Source organism: Mauremys mutica, chromosome 2, assembly GCF_020497125.1.
Source record: "Mauremys mutica isolate MM-2020 ecotype Southern chromosome 2, ASM2049712v1, whole genome shotgun sequence".
NCBI classification, from domain to species: Eukaryota; Metazoa; Chordata; order Testudines; family Geoemydidae; genus Mauremys; species Mauremys mutica.
In genome coordinates, this window is record NC_059073.1 from 210248376 (window position 1) to 210275265 (window position 26890).

Consider the following 26890-nt stretch of genomic DNA (forward strand, 5'->3'; position numbering starts at 1 on the left):
CAAAGCAAAGGGAGGCCTAAGGCCAATTCTGGACCTGAGGGAACTCAACAGTTCCACATGGTCTCCTTGAATACAATCATCCCTTCTCTGGATCCGGGAGACTGGTACGCTACCCTCGATACGAAGGATGCCTATTTTCACATATCTATCACCCCATCTCACAAATGATTCCTCCGCTTCATGGTAAACAAGGTAGATTATCAATTCACATCTCTCCTATTCGGTCGATGCACGGCTCCCTGCATCTTCACCAAATGCATGGCAGTCGTGGCAGCCTTCTTTCACCGCCATCACATGTATGTCTACCCTTACCTTGATGACTGGCTCTTCCAAGGCCGCTCTCGTTAGCAAGTGGAATCGCAGGTGCAAATGGTCAGAGACACGTTCAAACACTTAGGCATCATTTTCAGTGTCAGCAAATCCGTCCTCACCGCGACTCAAAGAATAGAGTTCATCGGAGCAGTCCTTGATGCCAATCAAGCGAGAGCGCACCTCCCAGAGGTGTGGCATCTGGCCCTCTCGCAGATAATCAGCAGCCTTTGCAGCTTTCCCACCACCATGGTGAGGCAGTGTCTCAGGCTGCTGGGCCTACGTGGTGCAGCATGCCAGATTGCGAATCAGGCCTCTGTAAGCATGGCTCACACCGAGTATCGCCCTGGCCATGACAGTCTGGACATGGTTCTGACCGTTCCAAGGCATATCCTCCATTCCCTATGATGGTGGCTCGACCCCCGCATGGTGGCCACTGGGGTTCTTTTCCACCCTCCCCAGCCCACCTTGATTCCCGTAACGGATGCGTCTGCACTAGGCTGGGAAGCACATGTTGGAAGCCTGACAACTCAGGGCTTATGGCAAGTGGAGGAACTGGCTCTGCATATGAACATCAAAGAGCTCATGGCGATCCGCCTTGCATGCCAAGTGTTTCTGTCTCGCTTGCAAGGCCACTATGTAGTGCTGCTTATGGACCATACCACAACTATGTTTTATATAAACAGGCAAAGCAGAGCCTGATCTTTTTCTCTCTGTCAGGAAGCCCTCCTACATCATCCACTCAATTCTCCGCAGTTGGGAGTTTCCCTGAATCTACTTGTTCACTACACGGGCCAACAGGAAGTGTCCAACCTTCTGCTCCTTCCAGGGTCAAAACCCAGGCTCGATCGCAGATACTTTCCTGATTCCATGGTCCCGTCAACTGTTATATGCCTTCCCACCATTTCCACTCATCCACAAGGTGCTTCTCAAGGTCCGCAGGGAAAGGGCGGACGTCATACTGGTGGCTCCAGCTTGGCCTCGCCAGTGCTGGTACCCCCCCTCCCATGGACCTGTCAGTCCAGTCCCTGGTATGTCTACCTCTCGCTCCCGACCTCATCTTGAAGAATCATGGCCGCCTCCTTCACCCAGACCTTCAGTCACTCCACCTCATGGCCTGGAAGATCTGTGGTTGAAACAGGCAGAGCTCGCCTGTTCAGACCCGGTGAGGTAGGTACTTCTGGAGAGCCGCAAGCCATCTACCAGAGCCACTTACAAAGCACAATGGAAAAGGTTTTCTATTTGGTGTGCCCAAAGGCAGGTGCTTCTGCTCCAGGCTTCAATCCTGTGTATCCTGGATTATCTCTTGCACTTGAAGGACCAGTGCCTGGCATTCAGTTCTCTCAAGGTCCATCTCGTGGCTATATTGGCTTTTCACCCCAGTGTTTCCAGGCGCTCAGTGTTTGCGCACCCCATCGTGGGACGTTTCCTGAAAGGTTTGGAGAAGATTCATCCCCTGAAGTAGCCGCCAGTCCCAACCTGGGACCTTAATTTAGTTCTTTCTCACCTCATGGGTCCTCCCTTTGAGCCATTAGCTTCCTGTTCACTCCTCTACCTCTCTTGGAAGGTTGCTTTTTTGGTGGCCATCACCTTGGCACAACGCATGTCTGAGCTGCGGGCCCTCACGTCTTAGCCTCCATACACTATTTTTCATATGGACAAGGTGCAGCTTAGATCTCACCCGGTCTTTCTTCCCAAAGTTGTGTCCCACTTTCATGTTAGCCAGGACATTTTTCTGCCAGTTTTTAACCCAAAACTGCACGCCGACCCTCATGAACAGCAGCTGTGTTCGCTGGAGGTTAGAAGGGCGCTCGCCTTCTATACTGACCGAACGAAGCCTTTCTGCAAAAGAACCCAGTTGTTCATCACTTTAGCAGAGCGGATGAAAGGTTTGCCAGTCGCTTCCCAGTGGATCTCCTCCTGGATCACAGCCTGTATTCACGCTTGTTACGACTTGGCAAAGGTTTCTCTGCCTGGCATTATGACTCACTCCACGAGGGCACAGGCCTTGTTGACAGCCTTCCTGGCCTATGTACCTCTTCAGGAAATTTGCAGGGCTGCCACGTGGACTTCAGTGCACACCTTTACGTCGCACTACGCCATCGTCCACCAATCTCAGGACAATGCGGCCTTCGGTAGAGCGGTGCTTCGATCTGCAATACCTTGACTCCGACCCCACCTCCGAAGTAAGGCTTGGGAGTCATCTACCTGGAATTGATATGAGCAAGCACTCGAAGAAGAAAAAATGATTACTCACCCTTTTTGTAACTGTTGTTCTTTGCGATGTGTTGCTCATATCTGTTCCATTCCCCTCCCCCCCACACCTTCCCCTCTGTCAGAGTTGCTGGCAAAAAGGAACTGAAGGGGGATCAGGCCGGCAGGGTTGTATATAGAGCGCCATATCTGCACCACTCCAGGGGACTCCACAGCCGGCTCAACGGGTAGCTGCTAGGGAAAAGTTTCCGACAGCTGTGCATGCGGCATGTACACACACCTAACTGGAATAGATATGAGCAACAAATCTCGAAGGACAACAGTTACAAAAAGGGTGAGTAACCGTTTTTTTCTTCACTTCACCAGGTGGGTATTATAGTTTTAAGAACTCTTGATAGAGATCTTGTAGGTGTTTGCCTCTGTCTGAGGTATTGGAGCAAATACGGTTGTATCTTAGAGGTTGGCTTTAGACAGTGGATTGTGTGATGTAGTCTGGATGAAAGCTGGAGTCATGTAGGTAAGTATAGAGGTCAGTAGGTTTCCGGTATAGTGTGGTGTTTGTGACCATAGCTTATTTGTATACTGTAGTGTGCAGGAAGTGGATCTCTTGTGTGGACTGGTCCAGGCTGAGATTGATGGTGGGGTGGAAATTGTTGAAATTCAGTTCCACTGAACAGTGGAATAGTGTAAGTTCTATGATGAACAAAAATGAGTTAATTTTATCTTCACAATTACTTCTTCAGTTTTCTTTTTCAGTATTGTTCTAATTGCCAAAATGAAGTTGAAATTGGCACTTAGCTGCAGGACAGTACTGCTGTCCTCAATAGGTACAACTTATCTTCATCTAGAAGCCTCATTGGAAAAGGATTGGCCTTTCTTCATAAATAGAAGCTGCATGTGGTGATGGAAATAGTAGTATGTGGAAGTTCTATCCTTCAAATTATGGAAGACATCCTGAACATATGAGGTTCTGTTCTTAAATCACATCTAGTATAGGCTACAATAGAAATCTGTGTGGAAAACAAATATACTACTTCAGCTCTCAGAACCAATCTGAATTATGGTGCCAAATTTGGGGAAACCAAAACTGTAAAGACCTTTAGTCTAGATTAGTGATCTTCCAAAATGAGTTAACTTGATTTTCACTGATTTTGTTTGTGGGCCAAAGGGGAGTAGAAAGAATGCCCCCCGCCCCCCAAACACTGAAAAGTTAATTTTTTTGTAGCAATACTTTTAACTAGTAGCCTTAAAAATTGAGTCCTTTCCCTTATCTATGCCAAATTTTAGCTGCAATATGTCATTTGTAATTATATAAACATTTTTAAATAGAAATTTATAGGGAACGGTGTTGGCAACACTATCTTCAACAACTAATATGTACTTTCACAAATGGTTTGCTTACCCTTTGCTTAAGCTAATGCATAATCACTACTAGGAACTTGATTTGTAATTTGTTCATGAAACTTGAAGGGTTGCATGTGGACTGAATATTGAATTGTGGATAAGATAGAATCTTACCAAAGGACTTAACATTGCTAGGTAGTATCTTTACATCTGTGTGTTGGGAACCATGTAACTCCCAAACTATTTAAGGTACATTGTGTAGGAATATTGGGAGCAGGATTGGAAGAAAATGTAGAACAAGAGTTGGAGCAGGGAGTAGGTTCAGAAGAGAGGTGGTTTTTTTTTTTTTTTAAAGTGGGGTTTATGTGTGAGGAGGTGTAGAAAGCAAAGCAAGAGAAACAGAATCGAGCCACCTTCCAGCACCCAACATGTTTCTCTCAAGCCTCTGGCTGGAACTAGATAGTTCTGTACATCTGCAGTTTATATTAAAGGGTTTATATTATGTCTGCAGTTACCAAAGTATTAAATAATACTATAGCAAGGAATTAATTTTATAATGTGCAAAAGCTGGTGATGTATTAGGATGAGCATGCTTTATGGGTCATTCTATATAGTATGTGTGTTACCTGAATAAATGTCATAAAGTAGAAATAGAAAATGGAAGTAAAAAGATGCAGAACTGAAAAGTGTTTTCATAATGTATAATTGCTCTTTGGATCCAATTGAGATTTATCTTACTAATGTAGTTATTGTTTGCTTTTCTTTCAGTCGTCCTTTATCTTCTAAATGGTCCACAGCCAGCCCAGCAAGTATAGCTGGCAGAGGTATGCTTTCATTGCTGTACAGTACACACAAATAGACTTGTTTCTTACAAATTGACCATCTAGAAAGTTATGTTCATATTTTAAATTAGACTTAGCCATAATTTAAGATTTTTTTTGTATTTTTCTGTTTATTCTGATACAGAATTGCATTATTATATGCGTTGATACCAGTTCCACTTATAGTTAAGACTGCTATCACTTGCCATTGTAAGACCCTGTTTTTTCTGTTATATATAATCTTGCCATACTTCAGCTTTTTGGGCTGAAATTTTCTGTGGTGGGTGCCTGCCTCAAATGGAATTTATTTTCCAGCTAAAATAGTTCAGCCGTTTCAGAGAACAAGATTAAAGAAAAATACAGGGTTTTTTTCCCTTACCAAAAAAAAAAAAAATCCTAAATCTATATAATAGAGAAGCTCTAGTGCCTCTGTGCTTTGGAATAGGGACTTGAAATTTCGCAGGGGGATAGCCTTGGTGTCAGGGATGTACCTTTTTGTCCCTGTGAAAATTCACCCAAATGTGGCCAAGTTCTCAGCCTTTGAAAAATCTCAATTCTTCCTTGCTCAATAGAAATGTATTAGAGTTTGGCAAGTAAATTCTCAGAGGATTGTTCTGGGTATGCTCTAGTGTGGGACTGTAGTGGCTGAGCGAGACCTTTCCTGCAGTTGCCCCTTCTGGTTGTTGGGTGCCAGACACAGGGATGGAGAACAGGGGGAGTCAGTGATGAGGAGAAAGAGAAATGAGTCTGACTGGACTGCAGAGAGGGTTGCAGGAGCTGAGAAGTAGGGGATCAATATGGTGGTTCCACAAGAGAGAATTTGCTCAAAGTACATTTGCCTGCCAAAAACAAAATGCACCCCTGCCAATTGTTTCAATATTAATATTTGATAGACACACCTGATTTGATAAATATGAACAGTCAGTAGTTTCACTCAGTTTAATAAAGTTACTAGAAATAACACATCCTGGATAATATAAGGAGGTTCACTCTGTAATAAGGTAACATTCTGTTAGTGAGATTTGAGAATTATATTGCTGCATAATTTTTCTCTAAACAAAAAAAAAATAAACTCACTGTTGTAATTATCCGTTTGTTTCTGATATTTACATGACCATGATTTGTAAATCCCTTAAACTTCCTAAATAAATAAATAGATACACCTCTACCGCAATATAACGCGACCCGATATAACACAAATTGAGATATAACGCGGTAAAGCATCACTCCAGTTGGGTGGGGCTGCGTGCTCCGGCGGATCAAAGCAAGTTTGATATAACATAGTTTCACCTATAACGCAGTAAGATTTTTTTTTTGGCTTCCAAGGACAGCGTTATATCAGGGTAGAGGTGTATTTAAAAAAAAAACCCAAAACACTATCCTCTATTAGGTTGAAACTGTAATGTTCAAAAGGTAGTTAAATGCAAGAACTGAAGTTACCTGTGCAACCTTAATTCACCATCTTATGTGTTTGCATTGGTAAGAATCTTATACTATTTTTTTATACAGGACTGCTGCATCATTCAGTGAGCAAGATGGACCTGATCAGGGAATAAGTCAGGGTTGTGTCGTGAATGAGACTGTTGTCTCTAGGACTTTTGCTTAATCTATTGCAGAAATTTGAAGGGTGTTTTGAGTGAGGCAGGAGACTACAGGAAGAGAAAGGATAGTCTCATAGGCAAGGTAGTTGAATTGTGCCCCAGAAAATCAAATTCTATCCCTGTTTCTGTCACAGAGATCCTATTTGATGCTGTCTAAATCACTTAAACCACACCTTTTTACAGGTGGCCATTAACTGTGTTTCTCATTTTCTGGATGCCAAACTTGAGACCCACCAGTATGATTTGCAGAAATGCTGAGCGCTCACAGCCATAACTGAAGAGAACTAGAGCTGTGCTGTGAACATATAAAGTGGTAAAAAAATGCTAAGTACTCTTAAAAATCTGGTCCTGGTTTCATCAGGTTGGGCATTTTAAATAAGTGGACAAATTTGTCCTTATCTCTTTGCCTCAGTTCTTCAGTTGTAAACTGGAAAAAATAATACCACCTAATCTCACAGATAATATGAAGATAAATTAATGTTTATGAAGCACTTGGATACTATGATGAATAGACCACAGAACTGCTTATGTGGAAATTAATGATTTTGTACTTCGTGCATGGGGGTAGGAAGATGGAATGGTGTGTATTAAATAAGGCCTGGGACAATGCATTGAATGAGGAAGGTAAAAGAAATGAATGATCCCCCTTCCGTGAGCACTATCTATTCTCCTGCCTCATTCAGTGCATAGTCCTACTGGAAAAAATAGTATGTTATTCTGTAATTAAAGATTATATCGTAATACCTGCACACAGCGGGGCTGAATTAAGGTTGCACAGGCAACCACAATTCTGTTATTTTAGTATCTTTTGGGGGCTTGATTTTTGCAACCTTAACCTTCTGTTAATATAGTTACTTTATATCAGTGGCACCCAACGCGGTGCCCGCGTGCGCCATAGCTCCCGCCGGGGCATTTATGTGCACCCGCCTACTGACAAGGGAACGCTTCCGCCGGACAACCTGCCGCCAAGGAGCACGGCCCCTGGACAACCAGCCGCCGAGAAGCGGCAGTGCCAAGAAGCGTTGTGCCGAAATGCCGCTGCTTCTTGGCGGCATTTCGGCGGTGACGCTTCTCAATGACGCTGGTTCTCGGCGGCATCTTGGCGGCTGGTCATCTGGCGCCCACCACACTCTTCTGGGAACATGAATATGTTATTGCAACAGAAAGGTTGGGGACTACTGCTTTATATTTTATATTATATAGGATTGTATTGAATATATTGAATCAAGTTAACCTTATGGCTTATAAGACCATATACTGGATAGAGATGGAAAATCTTAACCAAACTTTTGATAATAAGTGGGCTTAATTTAGATTTAATTTTACCATCTTTACTCTTTTTAGTTTCAGGAAGTAGCAGCAAGACTGCTCCAAGTCCAGGAACACTGCAGAGGTCCCGCAGTGACATTGATGTTAATGCTGCTGCAGGTGCAAAGGCACGGCATGCTGCTGGACAGTCAACAGGAGCTGGGCGCTTGTCTGCTGCTGGTCTACCTCCTGGATCCTATGCTTCACTAGGTGAGAGATCCTGGTTTACTGTAAACTGTTTCTTGGAGTTCATAGAAAGCAAACGGTAATGAAAAAATACTTCCATTATTGGGAAGTACTGTGTGTGGATATTTGGTGCACTCATAATAGTAGTACCTAGGCACCAAGTGCTGGATTAAGGGGCATCAGTATTGTCTGACTAGGAGTTACTGTCTTGGCTCCCTTTTTTGATTAAATGTCTTCCTATGGATAATTTTAAGAGAGAGCTAATTTTGAGGCATGGAGGTGTTCTGGATCCTTTAGAGCTTCCTTTATTGAGGAAGAAGGCCAGTGCAAAGAGTGTCTTCATTATGCTCTTAAAATACATGAGACACTCTCATTTGATCTCCGGCGGCAGATAAATAGAAGGGAGCAGTCATGGTTTCTGCCAATTTTAGAGGCAATATACCAGTCACCATTAGAAATCTCAAATTTCCATTTTATTAAAAAAAAAAAAATCTAAAATACTTTTGTAGCTAAGGCATGGTGAAGTGTTTCAAGCTATATAAAATGGTTGCAGTATTCCATATTTGCCACTGTTTTGTACAACTGTGTACATGGTTGGTTTGGAAGAGTTCTTCATAGGTTTTCCAGCATTGCTGTGTATATTTTCACCTAAATTGCAATTTTGTTGATGAGTAACATTACTTCTGTTAGCCATAAGAAGTGCTACCATGATATCTGTCTGAGGAGAGGTCTCTTACTGGTATCACTTCTGGTGTTAGATGCTGGAACTGTTGCAAACTCCAAACATGAACTCTGAGTCATAATCTGTCCATGGTCTGCTTCTGGATGCAACAACAACAAGCTCTTCTTCAGGGCTCAAGGCAAGGCTGAGATTTAGCCTTAACTCTACAACCATTGTGATAGGGAAGAGCAAAGGAAAGAGGCATGGTAGAGACAGGAGAAGAAAGAGAAATGGTCAAATTAAAATAGTGTTGGAGGAAGAGATACAGAATAACAAAGTTATCTTACCTATGATAAAGTGAAAAGATTACTTTGGTCTTTTGCTAAGTTTAAACAGAAAAAACAAAATTTTGGTTAGAACAGTGTTGTGCTTTCAGAACACATAAAGGACTACATATTTCATTCCCCTAGACAGGAGTTTAAAAGAACACACACATTTTCAAGAGAGTAAATGCTGGCAGTTGTATGCAGGGAAATGACTGGGAGGAGGATTTACTCATGCTGTTAGTTTCATAGCTATTTTTTAGTGGATGCATTCGGGACCCGTTCCAACATATTCTTTAAATCTTGCTTTGATTAGCTGGAAAGTATTGTCTCGCTGTCATTTGGACCCTTTGTGACATACCTGGAGCACAGTCCAGACTAATGAGTAGCTGTGTTACCCCTGCCCTGTAACGTGGGGTGCCTTTACAATGGTTTTCTGCTGTAGCCTCCAGCTCAGAGACTGCTCACAATCAGCCTCCAGCATGTAAGTCACTCCCAGCTGTCCGTTTGTGTACTGCAGCCAGTCAGCCACACCTTGGCTCTTTCCAGCCTGGGTTATACTGCAGGGTGACCCCAACACACTCGTAGTCTTAGATTTCCCCCCAGAAATTTATGTCCTATACTGCCCAGTCCTCTCCTGGACAGTACAGATTTATATAAAATCCATTATTCCACACCAAATGGAATTTCCCAGACACTTCATTTTAAACACATTGGATTATATTAAAAAAAACTCACAAGTTTATTAACTACAAAGAGAGAAATTAAGTGAGTACAAGTAATGAAGCATAAAAGTCAGAAAGATTTGCAAGAAAAATAAGATAAAATGCAACTGGTGCCTAACTTAACAAACTGTTAAATTCAAAGCAAAGTTTTCTCACCACATGCCTTCAGCAGTCTCGCTGACCAAACTTCTTAGTCAGCACCCCTTCTCCCAGAGTCCAACAAAGGCTTCTTTTGTCACTTCTGGTGCTGTGAATGCGATGGGCAGGGAGAAAAAGAGGGGTGCGTTGGGGTGTTTGTCCATCTTTTTTGTAATTGCTCTTCCTCTTTTGAATAACATTTCCAGGAGACAAAAGGCTATGGGGAAGGGTTTTAGTTTCTTTTGTTTTACTTCCTGCTTGGATGGCTCAATTTACTGCTTAAATGAAAATTAAGTAGAGCACACGTTCCTTTGTTTGAGACAGACCTGTTTGCCAGCCTCAGTTTGGAACATATTAATAACACCACACAGTGGAGTCTTATAACTTCCCATGCAGTGTTGCCACAAACATTTTATCTGGACAATAATGACCAGCGAATTGAGTTTTCAAATGATACTTCACAAGGCATACGTTATACAAAGATTATTACAATAGTGTATAGGGTGTGGAGACAGGTACATTCTGTCACAGCTTCTTAGATTAAAATGGAAAAAATGAACATTGAGATGTATGTTTGATGGAAGAATTTAGTTAATACTGTTTGTGACATTGATCTAGAGGGTTAAAGGTAAAACAGAATATGAGTATACGTTAGTGCAAATGAAATAGGTATTATTTTTTACTATTCTCTTTCTCTGAATGATTAATGTAATGTTGACTAGTAATGCAAATTAGAAAGAGTTCTTATAATCAAGAAATAATTGTAAAAAGATTGTTTCAGCCCTTTCTTTGTGTTCTGATAGTGCCAAACAATAGATTCAATTAATAGAGAAAATTTACACAAGAAATATAATTTAAAATTCTACATATTTTTATTTTTGTCTGTGGTATCACATTCTTATTTATGGTCTGTCTGAATCTGCGTAGTATCATAATAGCACTAATAGGCTGAGGTATTTGAGTTTATTATGGTATCCTTGTACTTTTAAAAATATAGTGTTTATAAACTGAAAATGTAGCAGTATTAGAATTGTGAAGGAAAGAAGGGATATGGGGAAAGTAAGAAAAATGTACCACATACTGCAGAATTTTTTTTTCTTTATTGTTCTCAGCATATAATTACAGTTATACATATTTTATTTTCCTTCTGTCACATGTGGGTTCCTCCTAAATAGGTCTTATACTATGTTCAAAATAGCTGGCAGCTTCTCATAGAGACAGTATTAGATGCATAACTGCCAACTAGGGAAATGTGTCTAGATGAAGGTGGGTATCAATCAACCTGTGCAAACCATTTTCAAAAAACAGTTCTTAATGGTTTTCAGTCAAATTGGAGTGGGCGTATCTAGTGGTGTCCCACAGGCATAGTCCTGGGTCTGGTCCTATTCAATATTTTCATTAATGACTGCAATAACGTTGTGGAGTGTGTGCTTCTTCTTCGAGTGATTGCTCCTATGCATTCCAGTCAGGTGTGGACAACCTAGCAACTCCGGCGGGCCGGCTGGCGCCCCCTGGAGTGGCGCCGCTATGGCGCCTGTTATATACCCCAGCCGGTCCGTCCGCTCCTCAGTTCCTTCTTACTGCCCGTGACGGCCAGTTGGAACTGTGGAGTGCTCTCTGTCCTCCACAACCCTAGCTCTCGCTACTTTTTCGTGTATATAGTTCGTTTAGTGATTAGTATAGATAGTTAGTTTTTAGGATAAGGTTAAGGGGGGTTTCCCCTCCCTTTCCTCCCCCGGTGCGGGCTCATGCCCAAGGCACCGGGCTTTAAGCCCTATGCATCTTGCCAGCGGCCTATGCCAGTAGGGGATCCGCACGACTCCTGCCTCCGTTGCCTTGGTGAGAGTCACAGGGCAGATAAGTGCCCTATCTGTTCCTCTTTCAAACCCCGGACGCGTAAGGAGCGGGACATAAGATTAAAGCAGCTCCTCATGGAGGCTTCGCTCCAGCCCCCGGCACCGTCCGCGCCGGCGCCGAAGGCTTCATCGGTACGGAGCGCACCGCCGGCCCCGGGCTGTTACGGCACCGAGACTCCGCGACCTCAGCCACCGGCACCGAAGGCCCGGCACCGCTCCCTGTCGCCATCAAGGAAGCGCAAGCCGGCGAAAGTGGGTACCAAGTCCCACGCTGAGGGCCCAGCAGCCAAGACAATTGCGCCACCTGCGGTCCCCGCTGTGGCTGTGCACAGGACGTGCACCGGGCCGTTGACTCCGGCGCCGCAAGGGCCGTCGAGTCCGGCACCGCCATGCTCCCCGGCACCGACCGCGGTTGAGCTCCGGCTGCCATCGACGCCAGAGACTTTCTCCACGGCGTGCTAGCTTATAGAGCTCACAGAGGCACCGAGCCCCCGGCACCGCCCGTGCGGGCTGTCGTTTCGGCGGGAAAGCCGGCCATGATGATCCGGCCGCCCTCTCCGGACAGACGGCACGGACGATGGTCCCGGTCACGTTCCCGGACCCGCCGCAGGTCACCGTCCCGTCGCTCGAGATCTCGGCACCGCTCGCCATCGCGGTACCGGTCGCCGTCCCGACGCCGGTCGCAGTCCCGGTACCGTTCGACATCACGGTACCGGTCGCACTCCCGGCGTCACTCCAGGTCCCGATCGCCTTCACGTCGGCACCGACGGAGGTCGGCACCGTTCCCGGCACCGCGACTCACGTAGCCGCTCCCGGCACCGCAGGTCCGGATCCCGGTTGAGCTCCCGGCACCGGTCGAGCTCCCGGCACCGCAGCGTACGTTGGTCTCGGTCACCATCCCAGTACCGTGCAGACCGGCACCGATCCTTGGCACCATCCGGGGACAGACTGCCTCATTCGACGGCGCAATCCATCAGCGCCTCGGCACCTCCATGGCCATCCCGCCCCGCGTCGGTTGCTTCCGGGGCAGACAGCAACGGGCACCTGCCACCTACCCCACAAGGCCAACCTCAGGGGGCACAGCAGTGGGGCTTCTGGGTTCCCTGGGCCCAGTATGAGACTCAGGGGGTGCCGTTCCCTCCAAGAGCCCCTGCCTCCGAGCGCAGGGCACCAGAGGCGACCGTCAGCCGACCGGCAACTTTGCCACCGGGCGCGGTTTCCATACTGCCTGACCCCCAGAGGCACACGCAGCCCGACCCAGCCGACGAGCAGTCAGCAGGTCCATCGACGGAGGCTGTCGTCCAGGGCTTGTCCTCGTCGTCCTCCCCTGACGAGGCAGTGGCCGGAGCATCTGCCAAGTATCCTCCGCCGATAGACCTAAGGGCGCACCAAGACCTGCTTCGCCGCGTGGCGGCGGCCATGGCTCTCCCCGTGGCGGAGGTCCAGGAGGACGAGGACCCCATAACAAATGTCGTTGGAGCGGAGGCTCCAGTGCGCGTGGCATTACCGTTCGTTTGGACGATTCAAAAGAACGCCACCACACTCTGGCAGACGCCTGCGTCCATCCCTCCTACGGCCCGTGGGGTTGAGCGCAAGTACTCAGTCCCCCCCACGGGCTACGAGTATCTGTATACTCACCCGACCCCGGACTCGTTGGTCGTTCAGTCGGTCAACGACAGGGAGAGGCATGGTCAACCTGCCCCTGCGCCAAAGTCAAAGGACGCGCGGCGAATGGACCTGTTAGGCCGCAAGGTCTACTCGGCTGGCGGCCTGCAACTTCGCATCGCCAACCAGATGGTCCTCCTCGCCAGGTACGTGTATGACATCATGGCGTCCCTGGCGAAATTTACGGAGCTCCTACCAACAGCCTCCTGCCAGGAGTTCTCCGCGTTGTTGGAGGAGGGGATGAAGTCGTCCAGGTCCTCCATCCAGGCCGCCCTTGACTCTGCGGACTCGGGAGCTCGGACCTTGGCCTCAGGGGTGACGATGCCGCGCATCTCCTGGCTGCAGTCCTCCACCCTGCCACCGGAGGTGCAGTATACGTTACAAGACCTGCCCTTTGACACCCAGGGTCTTTTCTCCGAGAAGACTGATTCCCGGATCCAGACCCTGAAGGACGGTCGCATCGCCATCCGCACCCTCGGGATGCACACACCGGCTCCTCAGCGCAGGTCCTTCCGGCAACAACCCTCCCGGTCTTTCCCTCAACAACGGTACTGCCCGTACAACAGCAGGCGACCAGGCCCGAATCGCCGTCGACCATCCGGCAACAGGCGCAACCAGGCCCAGGCCCCTTCCAAGCCTCCCCAAGGGTCCAAACAGGCCTTTTGATGGGACGCCCGAGGACGGCCGATCACTCTCCCTACCGGATCCTATCCTTTTATTTTACAACCGCCTTTCCCATTTCTTTTCGGCGTGGTCCCAAATAACAACGGACAACTGGGTGCTTCAAACAGTCCAGTCGGGATACCGCCTTCAGTTTGTTTCACCCCCCCCTTCCCACCCACCCTCCCTGTCCCTCTTCAGGGACCCCTCTCACGAGCAATTCCTCTTACAAGAGGTCCAGACTCTGTTGAGCGTGGGTGCCATAGAGGCAGTGCCCCAGGACAGGCGGGGCAGGGGATTCTATTCCCGTTATTTTCTCATCCCCAAAGCGAAAGGAGGGCTACGTCCTATCCTGGACCTTCGCGAGCTGAAGAAATACCTGCTCAAGCCCAAGTTTCGCATGGTCACCCTGGGGACCATCATTCCCTCTCTGGATCCGGGAGACTGGTTTGCCGCCCTCGACATGAAGGACGCCTACTTCCATGTCGCGATCTATCCTCCTCACCATCGTTACCTCCGTTTTGTGGTCAACAACGTCCACTACCAGTTCGCCGTGTACCATTCGGGCTCGCTACCGCACCGAGGGTGTTTACCAAATGCATGGCAGTGGTTGCCGCAGCCCTCCGCCGTCGTCAGATACACGTCTACCCATATCTCGACGACTGGCTGGTTCGCGGACAGTCTCGACAGCTGGTAATGGGCCAGATGACAGAAATCCTGTCCCTCTTTCAGCGACTCGGTCTTGTCATCAACGCCGAGAAGTCCACCTTGATTCCATCACAGCGGGTGGAGTTCATTGGAGCGGTCCTCGACTCCTCGTTGGCCCGAGCCTGCCTACCGCAATCTCGGCATCAGACGATGGTCTCCATCATCCGGGACCTCGTCACCTTCCCGACCACGACGGTGCGCTCCTGCCTCCGCCTCCTGGGCCACATGGCATCATGCACGTATGTCACCGCGTACGCGCGGCTCCACCTACGCCCGTTCCAGTCGTGGCTCGCGTCGGTGTACCGGCCGCATCGAGATCCCATCGACATGGTGGCCACGGTCGCCAAGCCGACCCTCGAGTCCCTCCACTGGTGGCTCGACCCAGAGGTCGTGTGTGCGGGAGTCCCGTTCCACCCTCCTCGCCCATCCGCCACTCTGACCACGGATGCCTCAGCGCTCGGTTGGGGAGCTCACCTCGGCGACCTTCACACCCAAGGCCTTTGGTCGCGCCAAGAACTCGCTCTCCACATCAATGTCCGCGAGCGGTCCGTTTGGCGTGTCACACCTTCCGCACCCGCCTGCAAGGCCGCTGTGTGACAGTGTTCACGGACAAAACGACGGCAATGTTCTACGTGAACAAGCAGGGCGGAGCCCGCTCCTCCCTCCTCTGCAAAGAAGCAATGCTCCTGTGGGACTTCTGCGTAACCCACTCGATTCATCTGGAAGCGTCCTTTCTTCCGGGAGTGCAGAACACTCTGGCCGACCATCTCAGCAGGTCGTTCCTCTCCCACGAGTGGTCTCTCCGTCCCGACGTCGTGCACACAATCTTCCGGAGGTGGGGGTTTCCCCGGATAGACCTATTCGCCTCCAAGGAGAACAGGAAGTGCCACCTGTTTTGCTCGTTCCGGGGTCACTCGCCGGGCTCCCTGTCGGACGCCTTCCTGTATTCCTGGAAGGATCACCTCCTCTACGCCTTCCCTCCGTTCCCGCTCGTGCACCGAGTGCTACAGAAGCTTCGGAGGGACAGAGCCAGCGTCATACTCGTGGCTCCGGCCTGGCCGAGGCAACATTGGTACACCCTGCTGCTCGAGCTCTCCGTTCGGGATCCTATCCCCCTTCCGTTATGGCCGGACCTCATCACCCAGGACTTCGGCAGACTCCACCATCCGAACCTGCAGTCCCTCCATCTTACAGCTTGGTGCCTGCATGGTTGACCCGCACAGAGAGGGACTGTTCGGCGGCAGTTCAGCACGTCCTGCTAGAGAGCAGAAAGCCTTCCACTCGCTCCACCTATCTGGCAAAATGGAAGCGGTTCGCGCTCTGGTGTGACCAACGAGGCCTCAATCCCTTCGTAGTCCCTGTCCCTACCATCCTGGACTACCTCTGGTACCTTAAGGAGCAAGGCCTTGCGGTCTCCTCCTTGAGAGTTCACCTGGCAGCAGTGTCTGCCTTTCGTCCATCTGTGGAAGGTCGGTCCATCTTCTCCAACCAGATGGTTTCCCGCTTCCTTAAAGGCCTGGACCACTTGTACCCGCCGGTGCGGCGTCCTGCCCTGCCCTGGGATTTGAACCTCGTGCTGGCCAAGCTGATGGGTCCTCCCTTCGAGCCCTTGGCCACGTGCTCCCTGCTCTACCTCTCCTGGAAGACAGCCTTCCTAGTCGCTATTACATCTGCGAGACGAGTCTCGGAGCTCCAGGCTCTGACGGTGGGTCCACCATACACCATCTTCCACGGAGACAAGGTGCAGCTTCAACCACACCCGGCCTTCCTCCCTAAGGTGGTGTCGGCCTTTCACCTTAATCAGGAGATCTTCCTCCCGGTCTTCTTCCCGAAGCCGCACGCCTCACCTCGTGAGGAACAGCTTCACACCCTCGACGTCCGCAGGGCCCTCGCTTTTTACATCGAGCGGACGAAGCCCTTCCGGCGTTCGCCCCAGATGTTCGTAGCGGTTGCTGACCGCATGAAAGGCGAGCCGATCTCCTCGCAACGGATTTCCTCCTGGGTCACAGCATGTATCCGGACCTGCTACGAGCTTGCTCGCGTGCCACCATGCCGCCTCACCGCTCACTCGACGAGGGCGCAAGCCTCGTCGGCCGCCTTCCTGGCCCATGTCCCCATCCAGGACATTTGTAGAGCGGCCATCTGGTCTTCTGTCTACACCTTCGCTTCCCACTACGCGTTGGTGCAGCAATCACGAGACGATGCAGCCTTCGGCTCCGCAGTATTACACTCCGCGACGTCTCACTCCGACCCCACCGCCTAGGTAAGGCTTGGGATTCACCTGACTGGAATGCATAGGAGCAATCACTCGAAGAAGAAAAGACGGTTACTCACCGTAATAACTGTTGTTTTTCGAGATGTGTTGCTCCTATCCATTCCAGACCCGCCCTCCTTCCCCACTGTCGGAGTAGCCGGCAAGAAGGAACTGAGGAGCGGACGGGCCGGCTGGGGTATATAACAGGCGCCATAGCGGCGCCACTCCAGGGGGCGCCAGCCGGCCCGCCGGAGTTGCTAGGGTAAAAATGTTCCGAAGAGCCGTGCACACGCGGCACGCACACCTGTCTGGAATGGATAGGAGCAACACATCTCGAAGAACAACAGTTACTACGGTGAGTAACCGTCTCTTATAAAATTTGCAGGTGATACAAGGCTGGGAGGGGTTGCAAGCACTTTGAAGGAAAGGAATAGAATGCAAAATAACCTTGACAAATTAGAGAATTGGCCTAAAATCAAGAGATGAAATTAAGTAAAGACAAGTGCAGAGTACTACACGTGAGAGCTCTGGGACCCTCCCACACCACAGGGTCCAGCCCAAGCCTGACTGTCCACACAGCAATTAAATAGCTCTGCATCTTGAGCCCCATGAGCCTGAGTCAGCTAGCAAGGTCCAGCCCTGGGTGTCTAGTTGCTGTGTAGATGTACTGTATAAGGAAGTTAAACCCTGGAATTAGGTTTCCAAGGGTGGTTGTGGAAGCACTGCCTTTGGAGGTTTATAAGAACAGATTGGTCAGGGATGGTCTAGGTTTACTTAGGCCTTCCTCAGTGCAGAGGATGGATTTGATGGCCTCTTGAAGTCCCCTTTTCTATGCTTCTGTAAAATATTAAGAGAATACTGTCTACTTTTTAATGTTATAAATTTATTTCATCCTGCTTTTTTTACAATAACCTCTTAAAATAAAATGTTTTTCCAGAAATTACCATTTCTGGGTCTGTGCTTGCAGCATGACTGATAAGAATTTCTTAAGATTCAGAATTCTAAAACTTATGTAAACTATTGCAACAGTGGGTGGTATGTGCTTGCCCCTGCTAAGGATGTGTGGTCTGGGACCCATATATTTGTTGGCTGTGAGTCATCATAGAATCTACCTTGCAGAAAGGTGCCCCAGTGTCTTAGCTCTTAAAAATAAATGATCTAGTACTCTTAGTTAAGAAAATACACTCAGTTTATATTTTTCAGGGCAACTGAATCAGTATAGCATCCCAGAATGTGCTGGCAGCATGAAACAGTACTGAGTAAACTGTCCCTTTTGTCCCTTTCATCCCAATGGGGTTGTTGAAACCTAAAATGACTGTTTAAATGGACAAATTTGTTAATTATTTCATTGCTGAGCATCTTACCAGAAATGTCCTACAAATGTGCTTATCCTGCTTCCAGTTTGGTTTCCATATCTTTCCATGTGGAGAGTTTAATATCAAAATAAATACCAGGCCAGTGTTATTCGTGTTCATATTTAATTATAAACTTTTTTTAAAATTTAAAGTAGCTGTAGAAATCAGGACCAACTTATAGGAGCACGCAGGTCACTAGTTACCTCTGCCTGTCATTGCTCGTTTATTATTGATGAAAAAGGATCTCCCCTGTGCTGTTAATGCATTAGAACTTATTTGTTTTTGTAGCTATTGAATCAGGAAGACATTCTCTGCCAGACTTTAGCCATTTTAAGGTTAGTTCTGCTTTGAGGCCTGAAATTACTAGCATCCTTATAAGCAACATTCAGCGGATTATACATATCTCACTAGTACAGGGGTTCTCAACAAATTTTTTGGCAGCCTCAGAGTGCAGCCACCAACTCTGGTTGGTGGCCGCTCTGACAATTTTTTCCCCAAAATACTTAATTACTTACGTGTCCAGGTCATTATAATTGATTCATGTAGATTTTTTTGTAGACTCAATAGTAAAAATAATGTACAGTTATATTTTGGTGCCCCTGGCCCCCGCTGCCTCCCCGGGCCCCATTGCCTTGAGCTCCCTTCCCATGGTCTCAGACCCCAGGCTCCCACTTCTTGCCTCTGGACCCCACCACCCGGTAAGGCCGGCCCTGCAGAAGCCCTGAGCCCACAGGCAGAGCCCTGCTACTGTGGGGAGACTGAAACCCAAAGCCCTGAAGTTGTGGGGAGGCAAGGCGCTGAAGCCCACCTTAGGAGGCCTGCAGCTGAAGCCTGCTGCCAGAGTCCTGTGGCTGCCGCTGGGTGAGGGGGAACTATAGCCTGTTGCCCAAGCCTCTGGCTGAACTGTGGAGGGGTGGGGAGGCGGGGGCTGAAGCCTGCCCTTGAGTGCTTCAGGGAGGGGCCACTGCTTTGCCCCTCCCCCACCTCTTCACAAGAGGCTGATGTGGCTGCAGGAAAAACCCCCGTGGCCGCATTTGAGAAACACTGCACTAGTAAATATTGTAGTGGTACTCAGCCTTTATTTTGATTATATTATACTCAAAATCTTTGTGCTCCTTTTCTTGCAATACACACTCCATGCCAAATGAATAGAAAAATCTTTAATTGCTTCAAGCTGTACGTACTAGTCACCCTTCCTTTTTTTCTGCCTTTATTGTGCTGTCCTGTTTGTTTTTTCTTAAATGTCTACTGTCTCCCCCTCTGAGGTTTCAAGTTAAGTGGCAGAATTTTAGAAGTGGGGTCATAGTGATTCAGTAACACTATAAATATATGTTAATTTGAATTCTCATTGACTGTTGAGCACCAAGCAATTGATGTATCCTGAAAAAGTTCATAACCTTTGCTTCCAGGGTTTGCTCAAATCTAGATAATGCAAATAGGTTCCACATCTTTTTGGGGGGATCTTGTACCCTATCTTATATTTTTGCATACATTAGGTTGGGAACCACTAACTTTTCTAGAGTTTACACAAATTAATTAGATCTACAAATGTCTTCAGTGTTTACTATTAATATAGTTTCTTTAATGAATGTTTTATGACTCTGTTATGGATGTCTTTATTCTAACACACTAAGTTTTCCCTGTTTCTTTGCTTGCTCTTTCAACAAAGAGGATACTTCTGACAAGATGGATGGTAAGAACTTGTTTTGTCTGCCCTCTTCTAATCCTATTAAAACATCCTTTAAAATTACATTTCATGTAAAGAACTTGGAGTTTGTACTACACACCTCTATTGATCAATATGTAAAATGTCTTCATTAACCCCTCTGTATACTAATTTTAGTCTTAAAGTGGTTGTCTTTTGTATTATTACTGTATTTGTCAATATATCTTGACGTTATGGATGTCAGGTGTCCAGCTTTAAAAGAAACTTCGTTTATCTTAAATCTGATGTTATTTCCATAATGACCAATCATATTATGAATAGAAGTTTTTGTCCTTCTTTATTTAGACACCAACTTTGCCAGCTAGGGTACCATCAACTTGAAAACTTAATCTTGAAAGTTTTGTATATGCTACTATGAAATGTTTGTGTATTTGGCTGTACCTTGTGTTTCAGAGGTTCAGGGGTTTCACAATTTCTCCTGTATTGTCAGTCAGTTTCTTTTTTGCGGGAAGACCTTTATAAACATCAATAAGGGAACAGAAAACTATTGTAAAATATTTTAGATCTTTTAAAAATTAGATGTATTATGTAAAAAGTGCTCTTGTAAGAACCTAGATTTTAAAATATTCACATTCGGAGACATTAAACAAGACACTGTTAACTTTAATCAGTTTAATTATTTTTAAAAATAATTATTGCTGAGTAGGCCGACATTCATGGATTACATAGCCTCCAGCATGTTTAACAGAATGTTTTAAAGATTTATAGACTTTCCCTCAAATAGCATTTTAGTATTTGTTCTAGCTGTATATTAAACAGTCTTTAGCTAGTTGTCAGCTATATCTCCTGTCATAATTGAAAAGGCCTTCTGAGAAGCAGCATTCCTCTAGCAATTGTTACTATGCTACCGCTAGATGCTTCCAATAAGTAGCTATAACTAGTGCTTTATCTGCTTCCTGCCTTGCCATAATAGCTGAGTTTGATATTTGCTCAAGGATATTACCATTGGCCATGTTGGTTTGAAAGATGCTGAAATCTATATAAATGTTTCACATGTATTGTAACTATATCCCAGTGTTTAGAAAAATGAAGAACTATAGCTACTGTCAACAAAGCAAGCACCATTCCCTACCTTTTCATCCATTATTGAGTCAGATGAGCAAATAATCATATTAAATACACACTCATTCTGAACCACATCGTAAAGGCCATCAGAGTCTAGCAGACCTCAGGAGGGATTGAATTCCAGAACCAAGGTCTCCATTGAAAATGCAGTTAGGTGGCACATAGGAGAAGAGATTTTTAAAATACCAGAATCCCAAACCATTTGAAGAATTATGGCTAACCAGCATGGTGAATTGCACTTTGCAGCTAATTGTAAGCCAGTAAAGATCATGGAGTACAAGTGATGTTCTTCAAGTGGCTTTGCATATTCCCATTTATGGGTGTTGCACCCATTTGTGTTGCCTTGCGGTAGAATCCGCTTGCAGGAGTATCAGCTAGAGCAGAGTTGGCCAAGCTGAGCTGGAGAAGGAGCCAGAATTTACCAATGTACATTGCCAAAGAGCCAGCAGCCCCCCATCAGCTCACCCCCCGGCTCCCAGTGCCTCCTGCACATCAGCAGCTCCGCCGATCAGCGCTTCCTCCTCCCTCCTCACACCTTCTGATCAGCTGTTTTGTGGTGTGCAGGGGGCTCTGGGCGGGAGGGGAGGAATGAGGGAATAGTAGGCTCAGGTGAGGGGGCGGGAAGGGGTGGAGTGCGGGCAGGGCCTGTGGCAGAGCCAGGGGTTGAGCAGTGAGCACATTGGAAAGTTGGCGCCTGTATCTCCAGCCCCAGAGTCAGTGCCTGTACAAGGAGCCGCATATTAACTTCTGAAGAGCTGCATGTGGCTCCGGAGCCACAGGTTGGCCACTCCTGAGCTAGAGTGCTCTTTCACCCCTCCAGTTGGCATCCTGATGCACTAAAGGTGGAGGCTATAAAAGGGTTGGAGTGCCCTTCTCACCTCTGTTCCTTCCAATCACATGCCAGGACGGATGTGAACCCTCCAGTTCCTTGAAGTCAAGAGTTTTCTCTTCAAAGTTAGTGTTAGCTTTCAGTTACCTACTAGCAGTTAGGGTACTTCCCCAGTTCTGAGGAATGGTGGAATCGAGGAAGCAAAAGGAACCTGATTTAAGAGATGCGCTTCCTGTCCAGCCATTTTCCTGGTATCAGAAGACATGTTCCTAAAGTGTCTCTGTGAAGGCCTCTTGACATCTGGGTGTTTGATTTGCCAGACCCTCACCCTCAGAGCCCTCCAGGATGGGGAGATTTGTCTCCAACTTCTGCTTTAAGGAGACCCTTTAAGGTTAGACCCTCTTAAGGTTAGACTTTGCTTCCAGGGACTACCAATCTCTGCGCTGGTGGTCTCTGGTGGCTCTGGCAGACTGCAGGGTTCCAAAAAGCCACATCCTCTGACAGGGCTGGACTTGGTTCCTGTGCCTCTCCCCTTCAAACCTCCAAGGACATACGTGTCCAAATCAAGGCCTGTGATATCACATCCCTCCACCTCGGTTATAGAGAAAATGTCAAGAACCAGCCTGGCCACCCTCACCAGTGCAGTATCTCATGCCTTACAATTGTCTAACTCTGACTGGGCCTCCACAGCTGCAGAACTGGCTCCAACTACATCTTCCAGATCCTAGAAGATGGACATGAGTGGTACCTGTGAACAAGGACCATCAGCCTGAGATGCTGTGGCACCAAGGAAAAAGCAGCGTAGGAGCAAGACTGCCAGTGTTAGCAGTGACAGTTCCCATGCATCAGTGTTATTGGTTATGCTTATTTCAGATAACACTGTTATGGCTCCTAAATGGAGATCAGCCCCATCCCCAGTCACAGCAGTGAGGGAGATGAGCCCATTTGGACCATCGGATTCGGTGTCACAGCAGACCTTGCTCCTGTCTTGACCCCAGCCACCTCCTTGGTTCCGAAGACGGCCCTAGTCCACCCTCTACCTCTGGAGCATGTCTCGGATCTGGCTTTGAAGTGCATGGCACACAAGAGGGGAGACATGTGCCTTCAGTTCCTGGATCCTCACCTTCATCCCCAGTTATGAATTTGAGAGATTAGGCAGGGTAGCTCCAGAAGCTTGCAAACCACCTCAAGTAAGTGCAGGTGCATTGCTGCATAGTTGATTGCCAGCACCTGTGTGCCAGTGGACATAAGGCAGCAAGTCCACAAAAACTTTACTGCTCAATAAAGTAGTGCCAGTTGTATTCACCCTTTTTTGCCCCTTTAGAGTAGATAAACGGACAAGGGCCTCTTCAACACTAGGCCCAGGAAAGCAGTAGGAATGGACAGAATATATGCAGAATTCCTCAAGAAACTGGGCCGGGTACTGGTCTTAACCAGCGACATAGAATCTGTGAAATCTAGCAGTTAAAATTAAAAACAGTGGCAGCATCAATTGACCTTTCTTCTGCATATGATACTGTATGTCTCAAAGGTCTCTGGATGAAATTGGCATGGGAAAGCTAATGATAATCATCAATACTCTCATCAAGATGCCGAGTAATAGAAGATTCACTGTACATGTTGGTGAATCTGCTAGCAAATCAGAGACTGAACAGTGGCATCCCACAAGTATCTGTTTTAGCACCTGCACTGTTCAGTCTCTATACCAGTGACGACATGGTCACATAATCCCATAAATTCATCTATGCGGATGATATTGCACATTGCTCATGATGCCCCAGAACATAATAACCTCACTAGACTGGTAGCCAGACAGGACCAATGAGCTCAAAGGTGTGCAATTCAATCTCTCAGATCCACCCCAGACAGTGATTTTATATGCATCATCCAAAGGTTGAAGGGACACTTGAACCACTTAATGGTTTAAGGACGTTTGTCTTCTCAGGAAAGAATTTTGCACATCAACGTACTGGAACTAAAAGCTGTTCACCTGACCCTAAGATTGTTCCTCCCTCACTTTCAAGGGAAGGTCATGCAAGTAGTAGTGGACAAAATGTCAGCAGTGTATTATATCGTCGAACAGGTGGGTGCTCACTCCACCCCTTTTGCATGGGCGATAAAGCTATGGAATTGGTGCATCCACCAAGACGTTTATGTAACAGTACATTTGGCTGGGGAAGACACTGTACAGTCAGGCCTCGATTTAACTGTGGTTATGTTCTTAAAAAAACACCGTGCAAATAGAAATCGTGTTTAAAAAAAAAAAGATACTAAGGGTCTATGAGTTTAGGTTCCAGGCTTACAAGATGATCTTCCTAATTTATACAATACAGTATAATACTACAGGTTTTATTAAAAAAAAATTAATGACATTCAAACTTGCTACAGTACAGGTACTAACCTTTATTCATGGTAAGGATGAACTTGATACAGTATCAGCATTATCATCATGTTGTTGAAGTCAGAACTCTGAGGGTTCATCTGGGGAGGCCGGGGAGTGTGGAGCAGTGGGGTGGGCCCTGACTTCAGGTGGGTGGGCAATAACGGGATGGGGGAGGGGAAGCAAAAAGGATTGTGGCCGCCTCCACTCACCCCCTCTAGCCAGCCGTGCGGGGGGCCATGGACACTCTGGCAAGAGGCCACCCATGCATGCACCCGCAGCAGGGAGTTGGAGCGCAGGGGCTTGCACCGCTCTGCCCAACCGCCTGGCGCTCCTGCGAGAGAGTGGGATCAGGGGCTCACCCCACTCCTCCTGCCCGTCCAGCGCTCCAGCTGGGGAGCAGGGTCCAGGGCTCGCCCTGCTCCTCCCAGTGCTGCAGATGGGAGCGAGGTTGGGGGCTCGCTTTGCTCCGCCCTCCCAGGGCTCCTGCTGAGGGTCAGGGGCTTGCTCCGCTCCATGCCCCCCGCCCCCGATGCTCCTGCCGGGGAGCAGGGTCAGGGCACGGAGGCTTGCCTGCTCCCCGGCTGGAAGGCCAGGTGGGTAGAGTGGGGTAAGGCCCCTGACCCTGCTCCCCAGCTGGAGCTCCGGGCAGGCAGAGTGGGGCAAATTCCCAACCCCGCTCCCCAGCAGGAGTGCCAGGTGGGAGGAGTGGTGCAAGCTCCTGCGCCTCGACCCCACGCCTGGGGCCCCTGGCCAGTATTTCTGTGCCCCCCGTGAGGCTGGCTGGAGGGAGTGGGGAGAGGCACCCCATTCCTCCTGCCTTTCCTCCCCAACCCCCATCATTGCCCACCCCCGCCAAGTGTAGGGTCCTGGCTACGCCCCTGATTTGTGCATCTTGGTGACAGCGCTCCACCATGTAAAAGAGAATCCCTACCGTGTACAAATATAAAGGGTCACAATTACTTGACTGTGCATAACTGAAACCGTTCAAAGAAAATACCATGTAAATCGAGACTTGACTGTAGTTGCATATTGCCTCAGTAAGAATGCCTCCCTGAAGGACCAGTTAGTTCAGACTGTTTTTTCCAGATGGCAGCAACCAATTGTGGACCTGTTCATGACAAGATTCAACATAAAAAGTGTCATCTTTTCGGTTCCAGAGCAAGTAGGGATAGTCTGTCTTGGGCGCTTTTTTTCTGCACTGAGGGAAGGGTTTGATGTATGCCATCCCTCCTTTTCCCTTGATACAAAAGGTGGCAAGGAAGATACATCTGGAGAGAGCAAGGAATAATACTCATTGCCCTGGCTTGGCCACGTCTGCAGTGGTTCACAGACCTTCAGCTGTCCGGCGAAGTTTGTCTCCAGATCTTCTGTGCAAGAAGGGGAGCAGGATTTTTCACCCAGACCTACAGACCCTTCATCTGATGGCATGAGTCGACTCTGTCTGCACTTGAGCAGTCGTGTTCTTCATCTGTTCAGGATATACTGGTTAAATCCAAGAAACAATCCACTAGAAACTGACTGTCCAAAATGGTCTATATTTCAGGCGTGGATGCAGAAGAAGCCTGATCCTATCTAATTAATTGATAAAGGTTAGGGTGACCAGACAGCAAATGTGAAAAATCGGGACGGGGGTGGAGGGTTATAGGAGTCTATATAAGAAAAAGACCCAAAAATCAGGACTGTCCCTATAAAATCTGGACATCTGGTCACCCTAATAAAGGTTCCTTTGACGTCCATCTCCACATATCATATTCAAGTTGATGATAGATTGCTGTTTGTTCATGCTTCAAGTAAAAAGGTTATGAAAGGTTTGTCAAATGCGTATCCTTCTGCCAAGAATCATGTCCCTTCTTGGGACCTCGGTTTGGTCTTCACCACTTTGATGAAATATCTGTTTGAGCCCATAGCTGAAGTGTTTGTTGCATCATTTATTCCTGAAAACTGCTTTAATTATTGCCATTACATCAGCCAGTAGAGTGAGTGAACTGAATGCACTCATGGCTGATCCATCTTTTACTTAGTTTCAGAAGGAAAAGGTAGTTTTTAGACATGATCCTTAGTTCTTACATAAGGTGGTAGCTGATTTCCACATTTAAAACTTCTAGCCTGTTGTTCTCATATGTCAAGAATAATATGAGGCATTACGGGTTCTTCCCAGACTATTTCACAGTGGATCAAGCTTCTGTAACTTTGAGTTATATGCTAGTGAGAGTTCCTGTGCCTGCTTCAATCAGATCACATTCTACTAGAGCTGTGGCTACTTCCTTTGCTTGTCTGAGGCTGGTGCCAGTTGCTGAGCTCTTCAGAGCTGCAACCCAGATATTTTACACACCTTCACCCAGCATTGTCCTCTGAATTTAGTTTGTAGAGCGCATGCTGCGTTTGGCAAGGCAATACTTCAGTCTTTATTCAACTAGGACTCTGTTCCCATCTCCAGGTCAGTATCAGCACTGCTTATCAATCTATCCTATAAGTTGGAATATGCAGAGCTACTCAAAGAAGAAATGAAGGTTACTTACCTGTCACTGGAGTTCTTTGAGATGGCTCTGCATATTCACAGTTCCCACCCTCTTTCCCCTCTCTGTCAGAGTTCTTGTAATTATGTTCTCTGGCTGTATGGTGGAAGGAACTCAGGAGCAAAGGGTGCTCTGTCCTCTTTATAGCCTTGCCCTCAGTGCTTTGGGACACCAAGTGGCGGGGGAATGCGAGAGCACTCTAGCTGATACAGCTAAAAAAGGCTGCTACCACAAGGTGGTAAT

At 47.4% G+C, this 26890-nt stretch overlaps 1 protein-coding gene across 13 annotated transcripts in view; it reads left to right on the plus strand.

Annotated features, from left to right (window-relative positions):
- CLASP2 (cytoplasmic linker associated protein 2) overlaps window positions 1-26890 on the plus strand; it is a 282235-nt gene that overhangs the window by 151384 nt on the left and 103961 nt on the right. For 9 of the 13 annotated variants that reach the window (XM_045007895.1, XM_045007896.1, XM_045007897.1 and 6 more), the window contains exons 17-19: window positions 4636-4691; window positions 7634-7807; window positions 19798-19821. In XM_045007895.1, the coding sequence (XP_044863830.1) occupies window positions 4636-4691; window positions 7634-7807; window positions 19798-19821 (254 nt within the window). The remainder of the gene's footprint in view (window positions 1-4635; window positions 4692-7633; window positions 7808-19797; window positions 19822-26890) is intronic. The other 4 variants (XM_045007901.1, XM_045007902.1, XM_045007907.1 and 1 more) reach the window with 1 other exon arrangement.